General features: G+C 40.3%; 1 protein-coding gene across 4 annotated transcripts in view; it reads left to right on the top strand.

Annotated features, from left to right (window-relative positions):
* The window catches only part of FAM168A (family with sequence similarity 168 member A), a 201,692-nt gene that overhangs the window by 152,120 nt on the left and 24,901 nt on the right, over positions 1 to 24,671 (top strand). For all 4 annotated transcript variants that reach the window (XR_003791563.1, XM_029209514.1, XM_029209513.1 and 1 more), the window contains exons 2-3: positions 457 to 544; positions 24,229 to 24,309. Coding sequence is in view for 3 of the 4 variants with exons in the window: in XM_029209514.1 (XP_029065347.1) it covers positions 475 to 544; positions 24,229 to 24,309 (151 nt within the window). In the remaining variant the exon portion in view is untranslated. The remainder of the gene's footprint in view (positions 1 to 456; positions 545 to 24,228; positions 24,310 to 24,671) is intronic.

Raw genomic sequence — 24,671 nt, forward strand, 5'->3', positions numbered from 1 at the left:
TCCCCTGGTGAGGAGTAGAATTGCATCCTTTCCCAGCTCCTAGACTAGCATCCTTAGAATTAGAAAGGGCCTCAGAGAGCCTAAAGTAATTGATTTTACATCAGGACACTGAAGCCCAGAGAGGGGGTGGGACTTGGCCAATGCCACACAGTACACTCATGGTAGAGGCTTCTGTGGGATAGTGGGACTAGTACTGAACTGAGAATCAAAAGGCCGGGATTGACATTAGGCAAATTGTGTCACCTCTCTGCCTCTCAGTATCTTCATGTGTACAATGGGAAAAGTGTCTAGCATAGGGCCAAATACAAACAAATGGCTTTTTTGTAGTCCTCTTTCTACTGTACCATGTTGCTTCTCTATGAGTGTAACCTGAAGATTATAGATCAGAAGTTGTCAGGGAGAATGAGCAATCATTAATCAATGCTGTTTTTTGTTTGTTTGTTTGTGTCTCCGTAGGATTCTCAGTTGTCCACAATGAACCCTGTTTATAGCCCCGTGCAGCCTGGGGCTCCTTATGGCAACCCTAAGAACATGGCCTACACAGGTGAGTGGTGTGTGAATGGCTCTCATTTTGAGAAGTGGTGGTTAAGGATGTTATCTCATAACATTTTGAATGACTTTTGGTATACTGTGCCTCCAAAAGCCCTAGTAAAGCTTGGGAACTTGTAGAAGGGAGACATGTCTGGGGTCTAGTGCAGATGGAAATGACATTCTTAAGACCATGGTCTGTTGAATTGCCAACTAGGAGAAAGGAAGGGAGGTAACATTTATTTATCACTGAGTACCTACCATGGGCCTAGCCCTGCGCTGGGCACTTTTATATATCATGTTTAACTTTAATCTTAGAAGTAGTTGTACAGGGTGTGGTTTATTATCACCATTGCACAGATGAGAAACTACAGTTTCAGTAAGAGGCCACAAACAAAAATAGATATTTGAACCCAGGTCTGCTGATTCTGAAGGCTGATCTTTTTCCTGACTGCATACCATGCTGTTTCCTACTGCACTGCCTTTGTGTATGTTGTCCCTCTGTCTAGTATGCCATTGTCCCCTGACAACTTCACCTTATCCTTTAAGATCTCGGCTCTGAGCTCAGACAGCACTTTTCCAAGGAGAATTCTCTCCCTTACTTGGCCTTGGGCAAGCTTTTTTTTTTTAATTAATTAATGTATTTATTGATTTTGGGCTGCGTTGGGTCTTTGTTGCTGCGTGCGGGCTTTCTCTAGGTGCGGTGAGCGTGGGCTACTCTTTGTTGCGGTGCGCAGGCTTATTCGGTGGCTTTCTCTTGTTGCGGAGCACAGGCTCTAGGCACGCGGGCTTCACTAGTTGTGGCTTGCGGGCTCTAGAGCACAGGCTCAGTAGTTGTGGCACACAGACTTAGTTGCTATGGGGCATGTGGGATCTTCCCAGACCAGGGCTCAATCCTGTGTCACCTGCATTGACAGGCGGATTCTTAAAGCTCTTTCAGATAATTGCTAGATGACTTTGGACAAGTTGCTTAGCCTCCCTGAATTTAAATTTATTTTATAAATTGAGATCATATTATCTATTTCACAGGATAGTTATGAGAATTAAATGAGATAATTAGTACTCCATAGGGAGAGAGGGAAGATTGTCTTTGTTTCTACTAATCAGTGAAGATCAGTATCAGCCTGGAACTATGGGGTTTTTTGGCTGAGTTGAGTCTTCGTTTCTACGCTCAGGCTTCCTCTAGTTGCGGCGAGCAGGAACTACTCTTCGTTATGGTGCATGGGCTTCTCATTGCGGTGCTTCTCTTGTTGTGGAGCATGGGCTCTAGGTGTGCGGCTTTCAGTAGTTGCAGCATGTGGGCTCAGTAGTGGTGGCTCGCGGGCTTAGTTGCTCTGCTGCATGTGGGATCTTCCCAGACCAGGGATCGAACCTGCGTCCCCTGCATTGGCAGGCGCATTTTTAACCACTGTGCCACCAGGAAAGTCCCTGGAACTATGTTTTCAGTTAATTTTTCTGCTGGGATTCTAAGACTACACAGATAGTATAAACTCCACATAAGTAGAATACATTCAAACTTCACACAGGCCAAGGTTTCAAATTCTTCAGGAAACTTTCTTTTTTACCCTTAGCTTCCTGTTGTCTCTGTACTTTTCAGACAAATTTTTTTTCTTTTAAACTGACTTATGACTTCTCTAAATTCTCAGCTTTATGCAGGGGAATTTGAGTTCCAGCTCTTGGCTTCTCCAAGGCCCAGAGCCTCATCTCCCATCCCCTCCATAGCTATGAAAAGCAAGCCCTTTGATTGCCCAGACCGAAAAACCTTCCCAGAGCATCCCAGTATCAGTTCACTGTGAGAGTTCCTGATTTTTCATTTCATTTTTTGACCCTGGAGATTTTTTCTTTCCTAAAATCTCAAGTCTGCCTGTGTTTGTTATATAACATAAACTGTTTGTTATACTTTTTATCCAGCTTTTCTAAGTGTTACGGAGTAGGCAGATTTTCAGGTTATCTTTTCCTCCACATTGCAAGAAATAAAGATCCAAGTGAGATAATCTGTAAGCAAATGCCAAATACAATGCTTTAGAGTAAACATTTGTTATTATTGTTAGTAACAATAATGGTTATGTTAAAGAGTGTTAATTACCATTTGGCAAGCACATACTAGGTACTTTATATATGTTAATTATAATCTTATTAATCATAAACCCCATAGTACTCTTCTTTTAGCTAGGTAACTGGTAGTTTAATTCAGGTTGTATTACTTGGCCAGTATATGTAGCTTCTGAAGGATGAAGAAAGATTTGAACTCGGATCTTTATGATATCAAAGTGATATGCTTTCTGTTATAGCAAGCTGATTTGTCTTAAAATATGTGCTTCTTTCACTGCTTCCAGTGATAAGCTAGGGGAGAGGGTTTTCTTTTCAGTTTCTAGGACTAGGGAGCCTCACCTTTGAGGAGCTAGGAGCCTGCTCCTGGCCAGCAATTTGGGGTAGACTGGGAAGGGGGCACTAGAAGTGGAGGGTCAAGTCCATTGTGCTGTCATGTGCTTCAGGGGTAATGGGGTGGTGGACACAGGGAATAGAGAAGTTGGGAAAATTCCTGATTTTAAATTCTCTCTGAAATGTAAGAGGGAAATAAAATACAGCTTTGCAGTTATAATTCTGACACTAATTCCAATGTGCGGGTTCTTTCCGCACACCAAGCTGTTCTCTGACACCAGCTGGGTGTCCTACAGTTCAACTCAATTCTGACACTGTCTACCTGGAGATAACGTCATTTCAGAGGTTGACAGCTCAGCCCCGCAAAACTGTCCTCATTTCGGATGCCAATCACAAGTCCAGGTTGTGACCTGTGCTTCTGACTGATTGGCTATAAATCAGAGGTTCCCATAACCCCCCTCCTTGGGTTCAATTACTTTGCCAGAGCAGCTCATAGAACTTAGGAAACCAGTTTACTCACTAGATTATTGGTTTATTATAAAAGGATGTAGCTCAAGAACAGGCAGATGGAAGAGATGCATAGGGCAATGTATGCAGAAAGGAATGTGGATCCTCTAGAGCAGGGGTCTCCAACCCCCGGGCCATGGACAACTACAGGTCCAGGCCTGTTAGGAACCGGGCCTCACAGCAGGAGGTGAGTTGCAGGCCAGCGAGCAAAAGCTTCGTCTGTCACTCCCCATAGCTTGCATTACCGCCTGAACCATCCCCCACATTGCTCTCATTACCGCCTGAACACCCCACCCCCCGTCCGTGGAAAAATTGTCTTCCATGAAACTTGTCCCTCATGCCGAAAAGGTTGGGGACTGCTGCTCTAGAGGGTGCCACTCTCCCAGCACCTCCACATGTTCACCAACCTAGAAGCTCTCGTCCTTTTTGGTTTTTATGTTGGCTTCAGTACATAGGTATGGTTGGCCATTGCTGATTGATTCAACTTGCAGCCCCTCTCCTCTCCCCAGAGGTCAAGAGGAGGGGTGGGACTGAAAGTTTCAGATCTTCAATAACATGCTTGGTCTCCTTGGCAACTAGCCCCCATCCTTAGGTGCTTTCCAAAAGTTACCTTATTAACATAAACTCGGGTGTGGTTGAAAGGGGTTTGTCATGAATATCAAGACATCCTTTGGGAATTCCCTGGCAGTCTAGTGGTTAGGACTCTGCACTTCCAATGCAGGGGCAGGGGTTTGATCCCTGGTCAGGCCGTAGGATCCTGCATACCATGCAGCGTGGACAAAACAACAACAACAACAAAAAGATATCTTTATTGCTCTTACCACTTAGGAAATTTCAAGGGTTTTTAGGACCCCTGTGCCAGGAACAGGGATGAAGACCAAATATATACTTATTATGTCACAATATCACAGCAATACAATGTATTCCAGTGAACAGTTGTCTTCTAGCCAATTGACAGCGTTCTCTCTCTCTCCTTTTAAAAGCTCTTTTACTGAGCACTTACTGTGTGCCAAAAATTGAGCTCAGTGTTTTGCAGACTATTTATTTATTATTTATTTATTTATTTATTTATTTATTTATTTATTTATTGTGGTACACAGGCCTCTCACTGCTGTGGCCTCTCCTGTTGCGGAGCACAGGCTCCAGACGCGCAGGCTCAGCAGCCATGGCTCATGGGCCTAGCAGCTCCGCAGCATGTGGGATCTTCCCGGACCGGGGCACAAACCCTTGTCCCCTGCATCGGCAGGCAGACTCTCAACCGCTGCGCCACCAGAGAAGCCCCAGACTATTTATTTTTATACTTGCAGTAATCCTATGAAGTGGTTATAACTAGCTCCTTGAACACCTTGGAAAAGTGAATTTAGAGAATATAATCTGTTCATATACTTTCAAATAACTGAATGTGTAGATAGAGTTGTAGAATGAATGTTTATGTCCCCCCAGATTCATATGTTGAAGCTCTAACCCGCAATGTCATAGTATTTGGAGATGGGGCCTTTGGGAGATAATTAGGTTTAGATGAGGTCATGAGGGTGGGGCCTTCATAGTGGGATTAGTATGCTTATAAGAAGAGGAGGAGATACCAGAGTTTTCTCTCTGCCTGGGAGGACACAGGAAGAAGGCTGCCATCAGCAAACCAGGAAGAGAGAGTCCTCACTATAACTCAACCAGGCTGGCACCCTGATCACATACTTCCAGCCTCCAGAATTGTGAGAAAGAAATTTCTGTTGTTTAAGCCACCCAGTCTATGGTATTTTGTTGTGGCAGCTCTAGCTGACAATAAAGATAGTACAGTGAACACTTGAATATGCTTCACATAGATTCACCATGACAATGGGCTTTTTACAGACTGGACATTTCTTTTTCTGAAAGGCCTCAGAAATGTTTCTCTGCTAGAAGTTTGAAATGAAGTCAAGACCAAAACATTCTCTATTTTTCTTTTCTTTCTTAAAATATTCTAATAGTGAGAGTGTCCAAGGATCACCAGAGGTCTGGTATATGTGCTGAAGAGAGGACAGGTTTTGGAACCTATCAGATCTGGAGTAGAATCTAGGCTCTGCCACTAATTAGCTGCGTGAGCTTGAGTGAGTTATTTAACCTTTCTGAATCTCAGTTTCCTCAACTGTGAAATGGGATAATGATCTGTACAGATGGTTGGTTCATGGGTCCATGTTTATAAAGCTTCTGGCACCAGACTTATAGTTGACACTCAGTTAATGGTTATCACAATGCACAGCAATGAGTATACCTCTGTAGGGGAAAGAATATGGGATATGGAGTTAGTGACTTAGATTATAGACCTGATTCTGCCACTTAAAAACTATGTGACATCAGATAAATTATTAAACTTTCTGGACCTCAGTGTATCCTTTGCAAAAAGAAAAAGGACTAGGAATGCCTTCTTTACAAGACAGCTGAGAGTAATAAATGTAACAGGGCCAACCATTGACTTGTGAAGTTTCAAAAACCCAATTAGAAAAGAATTCTGAAATGTGAGAACAGATGGACTCCCTTATACTAACCCATCATTTTATAGGTGAGAAGATAGAGGAGTGTTTGAGGAAAGTGTTGGAGCTAGGTCTTGTACCTAGGTCTTCCCACAAAGTAACAACCAAGGTTTTATCCTTGAAAACCTTGCTTGTCAACATCCTGTCCTGGCCACTTCCCAATCTTCTGCTGGCCCAGACCAGCTCACATGCTCTCCCCACTCCTGTTCTGAGCCCTAAATGCATTTCCTAGCTTCAGCATGCAGCAAACATGTTAAATACTTCATATACCTCCCACAAAAGACATGACCCTCAAGGTTGCAAAGCTAGGAAATCGATCTGTTCATATACTTCACTAGTGTTTTTCATCAGTTCGTTTTCCCCTAGAATGCTTTCTTTACTTAAAAAAATAAAGTCAATTTAAGAAGCAGATCTGGGGGCTTCCCTGGTGGCACAGTGGTTAAGAATCCACCTGCCAATGCAGGGGACACAGTTTTCATCCCTGACCCAGGAAGACGCCACGTGCTGTGGAGCAGCTAAGCCCATGCACCACAACTACTGAGCCTGCGCTCTAGAGCCTGCGAGCCACAACTGCCGAGCCTGCGCACCACAACTACTGAAGCCCATGTGCTCTAGGGCCCACATGCCACAACTACTGAGCCCGTGTGCCGCAACTACTGAAGCCTGTGCACCACAACAAGAGAAGCCACCGCAATGAGAAGCCCACGCACCACAACAAAGAGTAACCCCCACTTGCCATAACTAGAGAAAGCCCTTGCGTAGCAACAAAGACCCAATGCAGCCAAAAATAAATTTAAATAAAAAAAGTTAAAAAAAAGCAGATTTGTATTTGACACGGCAGTTTATCAGCTAGAGGACCTCAATAATTAAGCTGACAGCCTGCAAACACAATGAATAATCTGATATATCAGTAAGGTTTAAATAAAAAAAAAAAGTCTTTCTCTGCAGTGACCCAGGCCCTGTACCTTTCACCCTTCTCTGTTAAGGATCACCTGGTGGAGGTTTTAAGACTAACTGACATTTGTACTTTGTTCTTTGCAAAGAACTTTTGTGGGTTTTTCCCCTATATATTTCTTATAACAAGTCTGGAGAGATAGCCCTTATTTTCCAAATAAAATGACTGGGGATGAGCTTTCCCAAGGTCATGCTACTACTGAGTCCGTGTGCCACAACTGCTGAAGCCCACGTGCCTAGAGCCCGTGCTCCGCAACAAGAGAAGCCACCACAATGAGAAGCCTGCGAACCACAACAAAGAGTAGCCCCCACTCACTGCAACTAGAGAAAGCTCATGCGCAGCGACGAAGACCCAATGCAGCCAAAAAAAAACAAAAAACAACTAAATAGTCAAGTTTTCCCTTTTAAAATAAATAAATAAGTAAATAAATACCTTTATGTTCCTCAGATTACATCTTTCTTCCCCATCCTTCCCACCCTTTATCATTCAGGCCATTCTTACTCTTTCTTGGATTATTTACACTGCCCCCCAACTGGTCTTTCTGACTCCTATCACATACCTTCTCCCCAATGCGTTCTTTACAAATCAACTAAAATCATTTTTCTAACTTGAAAATTTGACCACATCACTCAAGTGCTTAAAACCCTTTAATGATTCTTCACTGTCCTTTGGATAAAGTCGAAACTTCTTAGCTTGCAATAGGAGATTTTTATGACCTGACCATTCAGATCTCTCCAGCCCATCTTCTGCTCATCTTATCTATCTATATTCTCAGTCCAGATGGTGGCTGTCTTTATGTTTTAGAGCTATAATTTCATTAGAGGTCATCAAATACAATCTTATTCTCAGATGAGGAATCTGAGGTCTTATAAGTGCCTAAGGAAAGAACTTATTACAGTTCACAGTGAATTCAGTATCTGATTTACTAGTACCCAGCTTGCCCCTGGCATACCATGAATATTGTCTAAATATTTTTTGGGTAAATAGATGGATGGACAAATATCAAAATTGGAAGTAGAAACCAAAACTTTGGCAGCCAATCTAGTTCTCTTTCTACTTACTTTATGCTGCTTCTTTATTTCCAAGAATGAATATGTATATATAAACACCTGGTATGTAGTTAGGCTCTCATTAGGTACTAAAACATTAGTAGCCATTGTTTTATTAGTCATCATTATATCCCCAGAGCCTAGCACAAAGATGGGTACAGAGTAGATTCTCGGTAAATTTCAAAGGGAGAAGTGAAGGAGAAGAGAAAGGAAGGAAGAAAAGGAGGGAGGGAGGGAGGGAGAGAGAAGAGGAGGGGAGGGGACGGGGTCACATCAGAGAATTATGAGATGGGGTTGAGGGAAAGACTCCTTTGATCTGGCTGCCCTTTCTAATGAGTAGCCCTCTGTCATGGCAGGAAGAGTCTGGGACAGGTTGCCAGTGTGGGAGAGATTGTTCTTGCTTTGTAGGTGAATGAACTGAGCCTCAGAGAATTTAATTTGGATGATCTGTTGTGACTGGTCAACCCTTTGGATGGACCAGATGGAACAGGGGGATTTTTCTCCTTATGAGTTATGAAGAGACAGCAGAGATCCTCAGAGAAAACAAAAGGGATCTTCTCCCCTTGCCTACTTGGTTTATAGCAAATTTTGTTTTTTAGAACAATGATAGTTGAAGTCTAACAATTCCTTCGAGCTTTTTAGAAAGGAAGAGGTATCCTCAAACCTCCTATGTTACCTATGTAGTCAGCTTTGGACTGGCTTACTTTGGGTCTCAGCTTCTTTGCTAACAAAGCCAGATTTGACTTCTAAAAACAAAATTAACTTTCAGTTATAAGATAAATAAGTACTAGGAACGTAATGTACAACATGATAAATATAATTAACACTGCTGTATTTTATATATGAAATTTACTAAGAGCAAATCCTGCGTCCTCATCACAAATAAAAAATATATTTTTCTATTTGATTTTATATCTATATGAGATTATGGATGTTCACTAAACTTATCGTGATAACCATTTCATGATGTATGTAAGTCAAATCATTATGCTGTACACCTTAAACTTATTATTATAAGTTATTATTATAAGTCAATTATAAGTCAGTTATATAAGTCAATAACTTATTATAAGTCAATTATATCTCAATAAAACTGGATGAAAAAAATTGGACTCGCCTTTACCAAATTTCCTCTGAAGCTTTAGAAAACAAGGGTCTGCAGAACCCCATGTAATAATAGATAAGAAGTAAAATACTTTACAACTTTACCATTTGTAATTTCATTGAATCCTTATAACAGTTGTATGAGGTAGAAATTTTTATTAAAAAATTGATTTTACAGATGAAGAAAGACTAAGAAAAGTCAATAAGTGTGTACAAGTTTTTACTGCTTGTAAGTGGCAAAGCTAAGACTAGAGCTTAGGTTTACTGGAATATAAATCCAATTCCAGTGTACTTCCCACTCCACCAGACTGTCAGGCAAGGCCTCTCTGGGTTTTAAAGGGAACACAAGCAGTGTGTCTACCTCTGATACATTATATGTGGTGTCGGTACAAAAAGCAAATGGATTAAATCTTGTCTGGGCAAGAATCATGCATATTAAACTGATTTGCTCTTTGCTTGTGGCTGATTTACTTGCCTGGATCACAAAATTATTTCCCACTTCGGTAGGAAAGAAAGCAGTGTTTTCCCCCAAAGAAAGAAGTGTTGACCTTGAGTTATTATTCCCCTGCTCCTTTTGGCTTCCTGTTCTCTGAAGAAGTTGTTCATTAATTTCATGTCTTTCTAGACTGTGAGCTCCTTAAGTATAAAAGTCAAGAACCTCCTGTGCCTGGAAGAGAGCAGGCAGTTAGTTACTCATTAAATATTCATTGAATTAAGCTATCATTATGTTTATATTAATTATAAATTACTGTTGCTGTAGGTAATTATTTTATAGTAATAACTACCATTAATGTTAAGAAAGCTAGGGTGGCTATGCTATATTATCAGACAGAATAGACTTTAAAACAACAACAAAAAATGTTACTAGAGTTAAAGAGGGACATTTTATAATAATAATAAAAGAGTCAATCATTCATGAAGGTATAACAATTATAAACATATATACACCTAACAATAGAATCCCAAAATATGTGAAACAAACTATACCTAACAGATATCTGTAGGACACGCCAACAACAGAATTTAGTTGTCTCCAGTACACATGAAACATTCTCCAGGATAGTCAGTATGCTGGGCCATAAGACAACTCTCAGTACATTTAGAGGACTGAACTCATACAGAGTATGTTCTCCAGTCACAATGGAATGAAGTTATAAATTAGTAATAAAAAGAAATTTGAGAAATTTACAATTTAGTGAAAAATAACACACTCCTGAATAATCAATGGGTCAAAGAAGAAATCACAAGGGAAATTAGAAAATACTTGGAGATGAGTAAAACACACCATACCAAAATTTATGGGATGTAGCTAAAGTATACTTAGAAGGAAATTTATAGCTATAAATGCCAACATTAAAAATGAAGAAAAGGGGCTTCCCTGGTGGTGCAGTGGCTGAGAGTCCGCCTGCTGATGCAGGGGACGCGGGTTCGTGCCCCGGTCCGGGAAGATCCCACATGCCACAGAGCGGCTAGGCCCATGAGCCGTGGCCGCTGAGCCTGTGCATCCGGAGCCTGTGCTCTGCAGTGGGAGAGGCCACAACAGTGAGAGGCCCGCGTACCGCAAAATAAATAAATAACCCAACAGGGACTTCCCTGGCAGTCCAGTGGTTAGGACTTCGCCTTCCAATGCAGGGGGTGTAGGTTTGATCCCTGGTTGGGGAATTAAGATCCTACTGGCCTCGCAGCCAAAAAACCAAAACATAAAACACAAGCAATATTGTAATAAATTCAATAAAGACTTTAAAAATGGTCCACACCAAAAAAAACACAAAAAAAAACAACAAAAAAAGTAAATAACCCAATTTAAAAAAAAAAAAAGCAATGTTTAAAAAAAAAAAATCAATAGACACAGAAAAAGCTTTTGACAAACTCTAATACCCTTTTGTGATTTAAAGTAACAAAGAAATGAACAAAAACTCCAACAAACTAGGAGTAGAAGGAACTTCCTCAACCTGATACAGGACATTTACGAAAAACCCATGGCTGTCATCATACTTAATAGAAAAAGACTGAATCCTTTTCCCATAATATTGTGAACAGGCAAGGATTTCAGGTCTCACCACTTCTATTGAACATTGTGCTGGAGGTTCTAACCAGGGTGGTTGGGCAAGAAAATGAAATAAAAGTCATCCAGATTGGAATGGAAGAAGTAAACTATCTGTCTTTGCAGATGACACGATCTTGCATAGAGAAAATTCTGAGGAATCCATGCAGAAACTATTAGAACTAGTAAATGAGTTCAGCAAGGTTGCAGGATATAAGATCAATATATAAAAATCAATCATATTTCTGTACAGTTGTAATAAATAATCCAAAAATGAAATTATGAAAACAATTCTGTTTACAATAGCATCAAAACAAAAAAAATAGGAATCAATTTAACAAAAGACGCATAAAACATAAACTCTGAAAACTACAAAACATTCTTGAAAGAAATTAAAGATGTAAATAATTAGAAAAATATCCCATGTTCATGGATTGAAAGATTTAATATTTTTAAGATGGTAATACTCCCCAAATTGATCTACAGATTCAACACAGTCCCTATCAGAATCCCAGCTGACTTGTTTGCATATTTTGACAAGCTGTTCCTAAACTTCACATGGAAATTCAAAGGACCCATATTAGCCAAAACAGTCTTGAACAGGAACAAATTCAGAGGACCCACACTTCCCAATTTCCCAGAACTTATTAGAAAGCTACAGGTAATCAAGACAGTGTGTTTTTGGCATAGGGGTAGACATATGGATCACTGGAATAGTATTGAGTGTCCAGAAATAAACTCTCGTATTTACAGTCAGTGATTTTCAACAAGGGTACCAAAAACAATTCAGTGGGGGAAAGAACAGTCTTTTCAACATATGGTGCTGGGACAACTAGATATCTACATGTGAAAGAATGAAATAGGACCCCTCTTTCACATCATATGCAAAAATTAACTCAAAATGGTTCAAAGACCTAAATATAAGAGCTAGAACTATAAAACTCTTATAAGAAAACTTGGAGGTAAATCTTTGTGACCTTAGATTTGGCAAGGGTTTCTTACATATGATACCAGTAGCACAAGAAGCCAAAGAAAAAATAGGTAAATTGGACTTAATCAAAATTTAAAACTTTTGTACTTCAAAGGACACCATCAATAAAACAAAAAGACAACCCACATATTTGGGATAAAATATTTGCAAATCATGACAGATAAGGGACTTGTACCAATGTTTATATGTCAAGAACTCTTACAAGTCGATAATAAAGACAACCCAATTAAGAAATATGCAAAGAATCTGAATAGATAGTTCTCCAAAGAAGATATAAAGATGGCTAATAAACACATGAGAAGGTGTTCAACATAATTAGTCATCAGGGAAATGCAAATCAAAACCACAGTAAGGTTCTATTTAACACCCTTAGAATGGCTATAATTAAAAAGGCAGATAATAACAAGTGTTGGAAAGGATATGGAGAAATTAAAACTCTTATATACTGACGCTAGGAGTGTAAAAATGGTATAGCCACTTTGGAAAAGAGTCTGGCTATTCCTCAAATGGCTTCCTGTCTCTGTGGCCTTGCTTATACTGTTTTTATTTGGGAATGCCAGTTCTTTTATCTTTGCCTGTCAGAATCCTGCCTATTCCACAAGGCCCAGCTCCAATTCCAGTTCCCCAAGCTTATATACTTAGAAACAGATTCTGCTAGGTTGTATGTCTTTATTTGGTATTACAAAATTGCCTTTCAGAATGCTTTTATTAATTCCCATTGTTTCAGATCCTTCCTAACACTTGATATTGTCAGACTTCAAAATATTTGTCAGTCTGATAGGTGTGAAATGATACTGTATTCCATCTACTTGCATTTTGCTGATTACTAGTGTCGTTGAACATCTTTTTCTTTTCTCCTCCATCTCCCGAGTCATTTGAGTGATTTCTTCCATGAATTGCATGATTAGATTCTCTTGCCTTATTTTCATTTTCTTACTGATTAATATGAGTTCTTTATTCTGGATACCAGTTCTTTTTAAATGTGTGATAAATTTCTTACTCTGTGCTTGCTTTTTTTTTTTTTTTTTTTTTTTTTCGGTATGTGGGCCTCTCACTGTTGTGGCCTCTCCCATTGCGGAGCACAGGCTCCAGACGCACAGGCTCAGCAGCCATGGCTCACGGGCCCAGCCGCTCCGTGGCATGTGGGATCTTCCCAGACTGGGGCACGAACTCGTGTCCCCTGCATCAGTAGGCTGACTCTCAACCACTGTGCCACCAGGGAAGCCCTCTGTGCTTGCTTTTTAACTCTGTTTATAGCATCTTGTCATACAGATTTAAATTTTGATAAGTTAAATTTATCAACCTTTTGGTCTCATCTAAGAAATATTGATACTTTCTAATCCCAAGGTCAAACTGATATTCTCCTTTTTTTTTTTTCTAATAGTTTTAAAGTTTTTGTTTCTTTGTTTAATTTAGGTCTTTGGTCTTTCTGGAATTGGAGAAGTGAGAGGTGGGGATCTAATTTTTTTTTCTTCACATGAAAACACAAGTATCCCAATATATTTTATTGAATCTGAGCAAGATTCTTTCCTTTACCAAATCTTGTTAAACAGAATAATGAAATGAAAGAGTGAATTGATCTGGGAGGGAAAGGGATTCATGGACCAAATCATCAGTTTGCAAGATTTCATCTTGCTTTTTTATCTCTTTTAAAAGATAAATGCAGGGAGGGCAGGAATCATTCACGAACAGTCTGTAAAGTGCTGAGCACCTCCCATCTGTCTTATAGATGGTGGCGGGGCGGGGGGAGCAGCAGCATACTCCTGGAGTGGTGGTTGAGACAGAATAGGCCATCTGCTTTCCATTAAAATTTCTCCCATACTGGCAGATAGAGAACTTTGGTGATATTTTTAGATTTGTAAAAGAATGTTTCCCCCTGAGGAATAGAACACACTTACCTTATGTGCTTACTTAGTAGCAATTTTATTACTAGCTTTAACCTAGCCAATTTTCTTATCTTTTTTTGTTGTGATATTGTTTTTACACTGAAGACATATCAAGTTAGGCCTGCTCTGGTTTTAGCAGCCTTTCTCTTCTAGGGCCCAGCCAAGGTGAATGACCTGCAGGTTGGTGGCCTTCCACCTGATTGATGAGTTCTCCCTGAAGATGCAACAACGTAACTCAGAGCACAGTTGATTACAGGATAGTGCCCCCTTTCTTGTTACCTCACGGGGGAGTTGCCTTGCCCCAACTAAGAACAATGCCTCACTTACACCCTTATATTTCCCTGGGGCTCACTAGTGGGAGGCTGGGTGGGTGGGCCTTGAATCCAGTGTACAGGCTTCCTCAGATTCAGGTCTGGTGGGCTGCTCCAGAGCCAGCACTGCAGAACTGCTGCCTGCCTCCCTGACCTACGTTTCCACCAGTATAGCACTCTTAGGAGCCAGGCCTCCCAACTAGTAAGAGGAATTCAGATTTAGGCTTTTTATCTGGAGCGAAAACATTCAAGGGTCCATTTAATTTATTTTCTTTCCTTCTGCCTATTTAAAGAAAAGAGGGAAGAAAGCCCACAAACCCTGCAGTTAGAATGTTTCCCATCTTTACTTTTAACCTTTCAGCTCAGGGCAATAAAAATGATTTTGCTGTCAGGATGAAGTTTTGTGAGCTCTGTCTCCTAAACATCTTTGTAATTCCACTCTCTTTATCCCATTGTTACTGTTTTAGCTTTGCCTTTGGGCTGTTGCACCAACTTCCCATCTGGTCCCTCCTCTGATCTCACCCACTCTGAACCCCTTTCTACATTGCTACTGTAGTTGTTTTTATAAAACACAAATTTGAAACTCCCCAATTTAAAATCCTCCAATGGATTCTTAAATTCCATGTCTTAGCCTGACATTCAGATCTCTTCACAATCTGTCCCCAGTGTTGTTGGGTTTTTTTTGCGGTACGTGGGCCTCTCACTGTTGTGGCCTCTCCTGTTGCGGAGCACAGGCTCCGGACGCGCAGGCTCAGCGGCCATGGCTCACGGGCCCAGCCGCTCCGCGGCATGTGGGATCTTCCCAGACCGGGGCACGAACCCGTGTCCCCTGCATCGGCAGGCAGACTCTCAACCGCTGCGCCACCAGGGAAGCCCCCCCCAGTGTATTTTTTAAACCTTCATTTCCTGCCACTCTTCCCCACTCACTGTAACCTCCAACCACACTGAACTATTTGCCATTTGCCTGATATGGGATACATTTTCATGCCTTCATGCATGAAACGAATATATATTTCTTTGTCCTTACCCTCACACACCTCTGACAAACTCCTCTTATTCATTGTTCAAGGCCAGCTAAGATCTTTCTTCTTCTGAAAAGCTGTTCCCAACTGTCCCAGACCTGTTCTTCACTCCTTCCTCAGCATTTCTAGAATACCCCAACATTCTCTGATTATATATCATATATATTGCCTATAGATTAATATAAATAATCTATGTTACTTCCCTGTTAGACTGTAAGCTCTATGTAGAGAACCTAGCACCATGCTTGGCACGGTAAGCATGTGCTAGATGCTAACTATGCTGATGGATAATGATGAAGAAATCTGGATTAAGTCACTTTAGGCCTTCATTGACCACTTATTACCAGTCTTGTTGTGTCAATTCAGTTTTGTTTTTTTTTTTAATCAAGGGAAAAAAGGAAGAGTGAGCGAGGCAGGAAGAAAATGGAATTATTTTAAGGGAAGATGATTTGTAAATTGAAGTCTGACCAAAGGTGGACAATCAGGATGGGGAAGAGTTGAAGGAATTGAGTCTGGATTTGAGCAAGAGAAAGTTCAGGAAGAATAACAGATATCTTCATATCTGTGGACAGTTGTGCTGGAGCAGAGGAAACAGACATGTTCTGTGAGGGTGGAACGAGGACCACTAGTTTAGAAGCTGTTCAGGGTTAGATTCCTTACAAGGTTGATTTTTAGCGCAGAGTAAAGAATTTCTTAACCTCCAGAGCTCTCCAACAGGAGCTTTGACTGCCTCAAGAGATTCTGAACACACCATCATTAGAAGGTGTGCTGGCAGAGGCCATGTGGCCAGCCATGTGGGCCACTATAGAAGATATTACAGTGCTGAGTGTCAAATTAGACTCAATCATCTCTAATAACTCTGCTAACTGTGTAATTCAGTGCCTGTGTGATACTTTTCAGTAACGTGAGCATGACCTATATTAGGATACTGAGTGGGAACAGAATAGCTTTTTTTTTTTTTAAATAACTGCACCATCTTTGACCAAATCGATTCTCCTGAGTAATTTCCTGTTTTCTCACGTTTTGAATCTGAAATAAAAGAATGTTGGCAAAGAAAACGGCAGCCAAATCCAGAGGTTTACGCAGAGTAGACTCATGTTTTGAGGGAGGTTGTTAGAATGGACTTTGTCTCATTCAGCAGGCCCAGTTCTGTCTCCACTCTCTTTTTAGTAGTTGTGTAAGATAAGTCTAAGCTTCAATATCCTCATCTATAAAATGGGACTAATAATGTATTTCATAGAGTTAGGGTAAAAATTAAGTTAGATAAAGAAGTGCCTGGCACAGTGCTCAGAACGTGTTACAGATTCAAAACTGTATCCTTCCTCTTGCCCTCTTCTTTTTTATTTAGAGAGAATTAAAGATTTTTGTTTTGCTTGTATGGTTTTTTTGGTCGCCCCTAGGGTTGGGGGACAGTTTTCTTCATTTTAATTGTGAGCTTCAGAACTAAAGCTCTCTCTTCATTGCATAAGTGTTCCCCCTGCTCACAAAGGAATAATCCTCTTTGTCTTCCTGACCCAAGGAGTTAGTCTTCCACTATCTTTTTGATACTCTGCTATTTTTACTTCCTAAAGATCAAGTAGTTTCAGAAATAGTTTCTGATTTCTTTGAAAGTAATTTCTAATTTCCATCTTAATCAAAAAAATAGCTTTACATTTCTTCAGTCCTAATCCTAGTAACAAGAAGTAAAAGGGATTAGATTGTATTAACATCTGTAAAGCAGTTAAAATGTACACATCAGAATCCTAGGAAACCTGATCACTACTGTAGCCTTTGAGGTACAGAGGAGAAAAGCTCACTTGTGTCCATTTATTCTCTTCACTCTTGACCTCCAAAGAATATAAATACAGGAGGGGCACACTTGTTCCCAAGGAGCAAGTCATAGTTATTTGGTAGGTGTGGAAAAGGCCAGTTTCCACCACTGATTTACTGAATAATCTCAGCCAAAATACCACTTTACCTCTTTGAGCCTTGATTTCCTTATCTACAAAATGGGGAAAGTAACATTAGTGTTGTTTTGAGGCTTGAATGACATAGCATGTATGAAAATATCTTTTGTCTGAGTGGTGGGTGAAATATCCATGGTGTATTATTTGAATTCCATGTCTTTACCCCCAATGCACTTTAACAGATCCAGGCAGTCTTGGGGAACTGGGACTTGGAGTGCGCTCCACTCGCTTTGGTGGGGCAGAACCTATCCAGTCTTGGGAGTGTGCTGAGAGGAGACTTCAGCAGGTAATAGCCAGTCTAGCAAGTGTTACTATGACCTGAAACTTACATTCTAGTAGTGGGAGATAGGCAGTCTCCCATAAATACGTAAACGTATAGTATATCAGGTTGTTAACTGCTGTGAAGGAAAACAAAGCATGATAAGGAGCACAGAGAGTAATGAAAGTTGAAGATAGTATTTTAGAATGTAAGGTGACCTTTGAACAGAGTTCCAGAAGGGAAGAAAGGGTCAGGGTAAAGGCTCTGAGATGGGAAAGTGCTTGACACATTTGAAGAACAGCAAGGAGGCCATTGTGGCTGGAGTAGATTACCATGCGGGCAAGGAGAGGAGGTTAGAGAGGTAGCTGGTGGGTCATTGAAAGGATTTCACCATAATTGTCTTGGGAAGCTACTGTGGGGCTTAAAGAGAGGAGTGTCATGATCTGATTTAATGTTTTAATGGATCTGTTCTGGCTGCTGTGGTAAAGAGACTGCATAGGATCAAAGGTAGAAGCAGGGAGACCCATTAAGAAGCTATTGCAATAATCTAGGTGAGAAATAACAATGACTTGGACTAGGATAGAAAGTATGTAGGCAATGAGATGTGGTCAGATTTTAAATATATTCTAAAGGTGGAACTGAAAGGATTTGCTGATGGATTAGATGTGGATAGGAGAAGAAGAGTAGAGTCAAGGATGACTGTAAGATTTTTGGCCTGAGGAGCTAGAAGAATGAGTTGTCATTTACTGGTGTGGAGAAAAAGCTTAGAGAACAGATTTGGAAGGGAATGGGAAGATAAAAGTAAATATTTAACTTTGAATGTCATAAGTTTAAAATAATAGCTAACTTTTTGAAGTCTTAACTGTTTGCCTGGCTCCTAGTACTTTGAGGTCTTACTAATTTAATACTTATAGCAACCTATTAAGTAAATAATATTATTATTCCCACTTTACAAATGAGAAAACTAAAGCACAGAGAGGTTAAGTAAGTGGCCCAAAGTCACACAAATAATTAGTGGTGTTGCTGGAATTCAAACCTAAGCTTAGATCTAGCTCCAGAGACCATACTCTTAGCCACTCTATATAGCCTTGATGTCTAGCAAACATCCAAGTGGAGATGTTAAGTAGGTAGTTAGATACTGTGAGTCTGGAGTTCAGGACAGCAGTCCAGTCTAGCAATATGAAACTTGGGCATAGGTAGTGGACAGATGAAACTGAAAAGGTAAGTTAGGGTCAGTGACTGTAAAGGGAGATATGGTCACAAGAAGACAAAATGATGAGATCAAGACCTAAAAGGCAACCTACCCTTTTAGGTGTGGTTAACCCGTCAGTCCTGCTTCATAGAGCCAAGGAAGGTACAAGCGAAGCCACTTATGGATGTCCCCAAAATGCTACCCTTCATCCTTCTGCCTGGAATGTTCTTCCTCCCCTTTTTCTGTCCACATCAAGGGACACCTAGTGCCCAGTATAATCCCTGGCAGACAATAGGTACTAAATAAATGTTGGTTGATAAAGGCCCCTTTTCTGCTCACTTTACATCCTTGTCATGGCACTTTTCGGGCTGCATTCTAACTGTCCACTCATCTGTTTTTCTCTCTCATTACTTGGTGACACTCTCAGAGCCAGGGACCCTCTTGGATTTGTTTCTTTTGTTTTTAAACCTTTCATAGCTCCAGAATACAATGCCCTGGGTAATCTCTTTATTGAGTACCTATTCTCTACAGTTATCTGTGCTAGGCACTAGAGATGCCAGCATCATCAACAGAGGCAGCAGGATGAGTAATATCAGTTGGGGACAAGGAAACAAAATAAACAAAACAAACCCAGAAAAGTTGTAGGAAGGAAGCCCAGCTTTCATATGATGCCCTTTTTGGACAGGGGAAGTTGATGGTTGGGAAGGGATACTCTCTACTGGCCACACAGACTATTCATCACCACCCTGTGTTTGAGAAGCTTGGATGCTTGCTGTCCAGGCTGAGGGGAAGAGGAGGTGGTGGTATGCTCAGGGAGTAGAAAATAGGAACTGATCAAGAGCTGTTGTGTACAGGCAAATGAGACATAGCTATGCCTTCAAGAAGCTTACAGATTGGGGAAAGGGGGGAGGACAGGAAATATAAACAAACCGTTGAAGTACACTGTGATAAGTTCTGTCATTGGGGACGCATGTGTCTTCAAATTTGTTCTGTTCTACAGGGTAGAAGGTAGAGATAGAGTTTGGTGAAGTATGAGATGTCCCTTTCAGACATTCAGAGCAGTTTCACAGTGGAGGGGGCTGCCGAGTCTCAGGAAAGGACAGAGTTTATTATGGTCAGTAGAGGCGTAAGAGCGGGGATGAATGATGCATGAGTGTGTTGCAGAGTAACCGTAGCCTCAAATGGCCTTGAAGGTGCTTCTAACCTCTGTAATCCCTTCCTTTTTCTCAGCCTAAGGATGTCACCTAGAAAATTAAGAGGGCTCTTTCTAATGCTGCCATTCTTTGATACCTGCCAAATTCAAGTGAATGAAAAATAAGTCTACTTCGAAACACTGAAGGAAGATCCTGTAATTGCCCCTAAAGTAAAAGACATCTGAAATGACATAATAGGGGTATGATTACCCTTGGCTGTACAATCTCTCACATGAAGCTGAATACAGATTTCAGCCATGAGACCAGGTCACTTCGCTTCCCAGATTAAACCCTTGACTTTCTCCTTGAGAAGTGGCAGACCTCCATATTGCTAATTAAGTGACAACAAGTTGGCTGCCTTGGTTCTGAAATCAGAAAATGATTGGGAGTAAAGAGAGATGAATTTTCTTTGGAATTGGAAAGGATTTAGGGATAGGTATATTAACAAAGATACATTATTAAAGCTCAATATTTATAAATCCCAAAGAAGCTTTTAGGGATTTGGGGATTTAATCTTTGACTTTTAAAATCAGCTTTCCATTGTCAGTCAAAATACCAATGAGCATTTAAAAACTGCAGGGAGCAATGAGACAGGCACTTACACACTGCTAGTGTGAGTACAAATTGATACTCTTTCTAGAAAGCAGTGTGGCAAAGTATGTGAAGATTCTTAGCATGTCACTTCTCATCATTTCTGCTGCTACTTCCCTGATCTGAGCCCCATCATCTATTGCAAGGAGTTTGCAGTAGCCTCCTAACTGGTCTCTCTGCTTCTCTACTCTTCCCCCATTATAGTCTGTTTTCCACACAGCAATCAGAGTGACTCTTTTCAAACGTAAGTCAGACCATGTTATTATTCTGCTCAAGACCCCATCATGGCTTCTCATTTCACTCAGAGTAAAAGTTGAAGTCCTTACAGTAGCCTGAAGGCCCTACACGAACTGACCAGCCTTTTTTCTCTCTGACTCCTCTACAACTACTTTCCCCCTCGCTTGTTCCACTTCAGCTACACTGGCCTCTTTGTTATTCCTCAGACATATCCCATATCATATACTCCCAACTTAGGGCCTTTGAACTGACTGTTTCCTTCCTGTGAAATGCTGTTCCTTCAGCCATCTTGCTTGGTTAACTCTATTTCCTTCAAGTCTGTGTGGAAACCTTAATTTCTCAGTGTGTCTTATACTGGTTACCCTATTTAATAGTGCAGTCCCAACACCGTGGCACATCTGATGCCCTTTACCCTGCCCTTTTTCTCTTTTCCATAGCACTTAAGACTTTTTTTAATATTTACTATTTATCCACTGCCTTCTCCAACCCTCTTAAAATATAAGCTCCACAAGGGCAGGGATCACAGTGTGTCTGGCACAGAGTAGATACTGAAATATTTGTTGAATGAATGGGCTTTAAAAATAGCACTATCTTTTGACCTAGAAAGCTCACTTCTAGAATTCATTCCTGAAAAAATAATCAGAAATGCAGCCAAAGATTTATTTGGGTTGTTCTCATACCTTTATTTATAATAATGAAAATTTGAAAACAACCTAAACCTATAAAAACAGAGTTATGGTTAAATAATTTGATATATCTACATAATGGAATATTATCAAGATATTAAAAAGTGTTTTGAAGAGAATTACGTGGGAAAATGCTTATAATGTTAAAGTGAAAAAATAGAATTTAAAACAACATTTACCCTTATCTCACACCATATACAAAAATGAATTAATGATGGGAATTCCATGGCAGTCCAGTGGTTAGGACTCCATGCTTTCACTGCCGAGGGCCCGGGTTCAGTCCCTGGTCAGGGAACTAAGATTCCCACAAGCCGTGCAGCACAGCCAAGAAAAAAGGATCAATGATATAAATATAAGGGTCAAAGCCTTAAAACTCTTAGAAGAAAATATAGGGTAAATCTTCATGACCTTGGATTTAGGAAGTGTATTCTTAGATATGACACCAAAAACATGAGCAACAAAGGAAAAATAGATAAATTGGATTTCATCAAAATTAAATCTGATAAAGTTTTTTTGTTTTCTTAGTTTTTAATGGAGTATAGTTGATTTACAATGTTATTAGTTTCTGCTGAACAGCAAAGTGAATCAGTTATACATATACATATATCCACTCATTTTTAGATTCTTCTTCCATATAGTTCATTCCAGAGAACTGACCTATGCTATAGAGTAGGTCCTTATTAGTTATCTATTTTATATATAGTAGTGTTGTATATGTCAATCCCAATCTCCCAATTTATCCCCCTCCCCCCACTTTCCCCCCCAGTAACCATAAGTGTGTTTCCTACATCTGTGACTCTATTTCTGTTTTGTAAATAAGTTCATTTGTACCATTTTTTTTTTTTTAGATTCCACATATAAGCGATATCATATATTTGTCTTTCTCTGTCTGGCTTACTTCACTCAGTATGACAAATCTGATAAAGGTTTAATATCCAGAATATATTAAAAAGTCCTACAACTCAACAACAAAACAACCCAACTTTTTAAATGGGCAAATGTTTTGAATAGACATTTCTCCAAACAAATGTACAAATGACCAATAAGCACATGAAAAGATGTTCAGCATCATTAATCATTAGGGAAATGTGCATCAAAACCACAAAGAGATACCAATTCACACCTGCTAGGATGGCTATAATTTTAAAAAAACAGAAAAAAATAATAGGTGTTAGTGAGGATGTGTAAAAATTGGAACCCTCATGCATTGCTGGTGGGAGTGTAAAATGGTATAGCCACTGTGAAAAACAGTTTGGTGGCTCCTCAAAAAGCTAAAGATAAAATTACCATATAACCCAGCAATTCTGCTCCTCAGTATATACCCCCAAAAATTGAAAACAGGGACTCAAACTGATACTTGTATATCAGTGTTCACAGCAGCATTATTCACAATATCCAAAAGGTGGAAACAACCCAAGTGTCCATCAACAGGTGAATGGATAAACAAAATGTGGTATATATATACAGTGGAATATTACTCAGCCATAAAAAGGAATGAAGTTCTGATACATGCTAAAACATGAATGAACTCTGAAAAAATTATGCTAAGAAGCCAGGCACAAAAGGATAAATAGTGTTTGATTCCATGTGTTAGAATACATAAAGTATCTAGAATAGGCAAATTCATAGAGACAGAAAGTAGATTAGAAGTTAATCATGAAGAACCTAGGGGAAGGACAGGAATAAAAACGCAGACCTACTAGAGAATGGACCTGAGGATACGGGGAGGGGGAAGGGTAAGCTGGGACAAAATGAGAGAGTGGCATGGACATATATACACTACCAAATGCAAAATAGATAGCTAGTGGGAAGCAGCCGCATAGCACAGGGAGATCACCTCGGTGCTTTGTGACCGCCTGGAGGGGTGGGATAGGGAGGGTGGGAGGGAGGGAGACGCAAAAGGGAAGAGATATGGGAATATATGTATATGTATAACTGATTCACTTTGTTATAAAGCAGAAACTAACATACCATTGTAAAGCAATTATACTCCAATAAACATATTTAAAAAAAAGTTAAGATGGGTATGGGAAGAGGGAATGGAGTGTTATTGCTTAATGGGTACAGAGTTCTGTTTGGGGTGGTTAAAAACTTTTAGAAAAATACATAGTGGGGATGGTTGCACAACATTGTGAATGTAATTAGTGCCACTGAATCGTACACTTAAATGGTTAAAATCACAAATTTTATATATATTTTGTCACAATTAAAAAACGTTTTTTTAATCCTTATATATAATATGCAGTGGTGGACTGGATCAGGCTTGTGTGCGCTCTCTAGACCCAATTGTGAGCTTCTCAGCTACTTATACTTACTCAGTGATGTTGGTAGCTTGAAATTGGCCATGGTTGGGAGTGCTTACACCATGGAACTTAGCAAATGCTACAAATAGGGCTCTGCCCCAATCCCCTTGAGCCAGTTGTTAAATATTTACTAGCTCACCACTGAATATATGTGTATAAAAATGCATGGAAAACCATCTGGAGACACAGATGCCAAACTGCTATTATCTCTGGGGAGGAGAGTAGTATTATGGCAGGAATATGAAAGTAAACTTACACTTTCTACCATATATACTTCCATAGTGTTTCAGGGTTTTTTACAGTGAGCATATAGACATATATTTCTTGTATTGCTTTGAAAAAACAGACAGAAAAATGTGTATATGTTGGGACTGTGGTATTGGTGATTTTTCTTGAGAGGCTAAAACCAGTCACATATACTACCTGAAATGGCCCATGAAGAGGCTGAAGGCCAAGCTTGGGACTTGGATTCCATTTCCTCAGAAATCTGCTTTTTTCTTGCCCAAATAAATGGAACTTTTTTGTCTCTTCATAGGTTACCCTACAGCCTATCCAGCTGCAGCCCCTGCCTACAATCCCAGCCTGTACCCCACCAATAGCCCCAGTTATGCTCCAGGTAAGGAAAAAGTGAAGCCAGCAGTGGTGAGTGGGGTGGGAGGTGAGGCTCTATTTGGGGAAAAAAAGCCCGAAACACTTGCTGGCCTTTCCATGTCCTTAATTGCTCTGGGCTCAGCCTGTCCACGCTTGATTGTTCAGGGAGTCCCCTCTGGGAACTGGGGCAGTTCAGCCTCCGGGAATAGAATTTCTTCCATTCTCCTTGGGACTTAAAGTTGGCCCATCTCTCTTCTGCTGGAATATCTGAGACGTGTATCCTCCTCACAGAACCTTTTCTGCTCTCCCAGTATCCACACCCAGTTTTTGCTCGGTTTCCCCTGAGGCTGCCGTTGACACACACACACACACACACACACACACACA

Source organism: Monodon monoceros, unplaced genomic scaffold, assembly GCF_005190385.1.
Source record: "Monodon monoceros isolate NGI ecotype Baffin Bay Population unplaced genomic scaffold, NGI_Narwhal_1 Super_Scaffold_7, whole genome shotgun sequence".
Taxonomy (NCBI): domain Eukaryota; kingdom Metazoa; phylum Chordata; class Mammalia; order Artiodactyla; family Monodontidae; genus Monodon; species Monodon monoceros.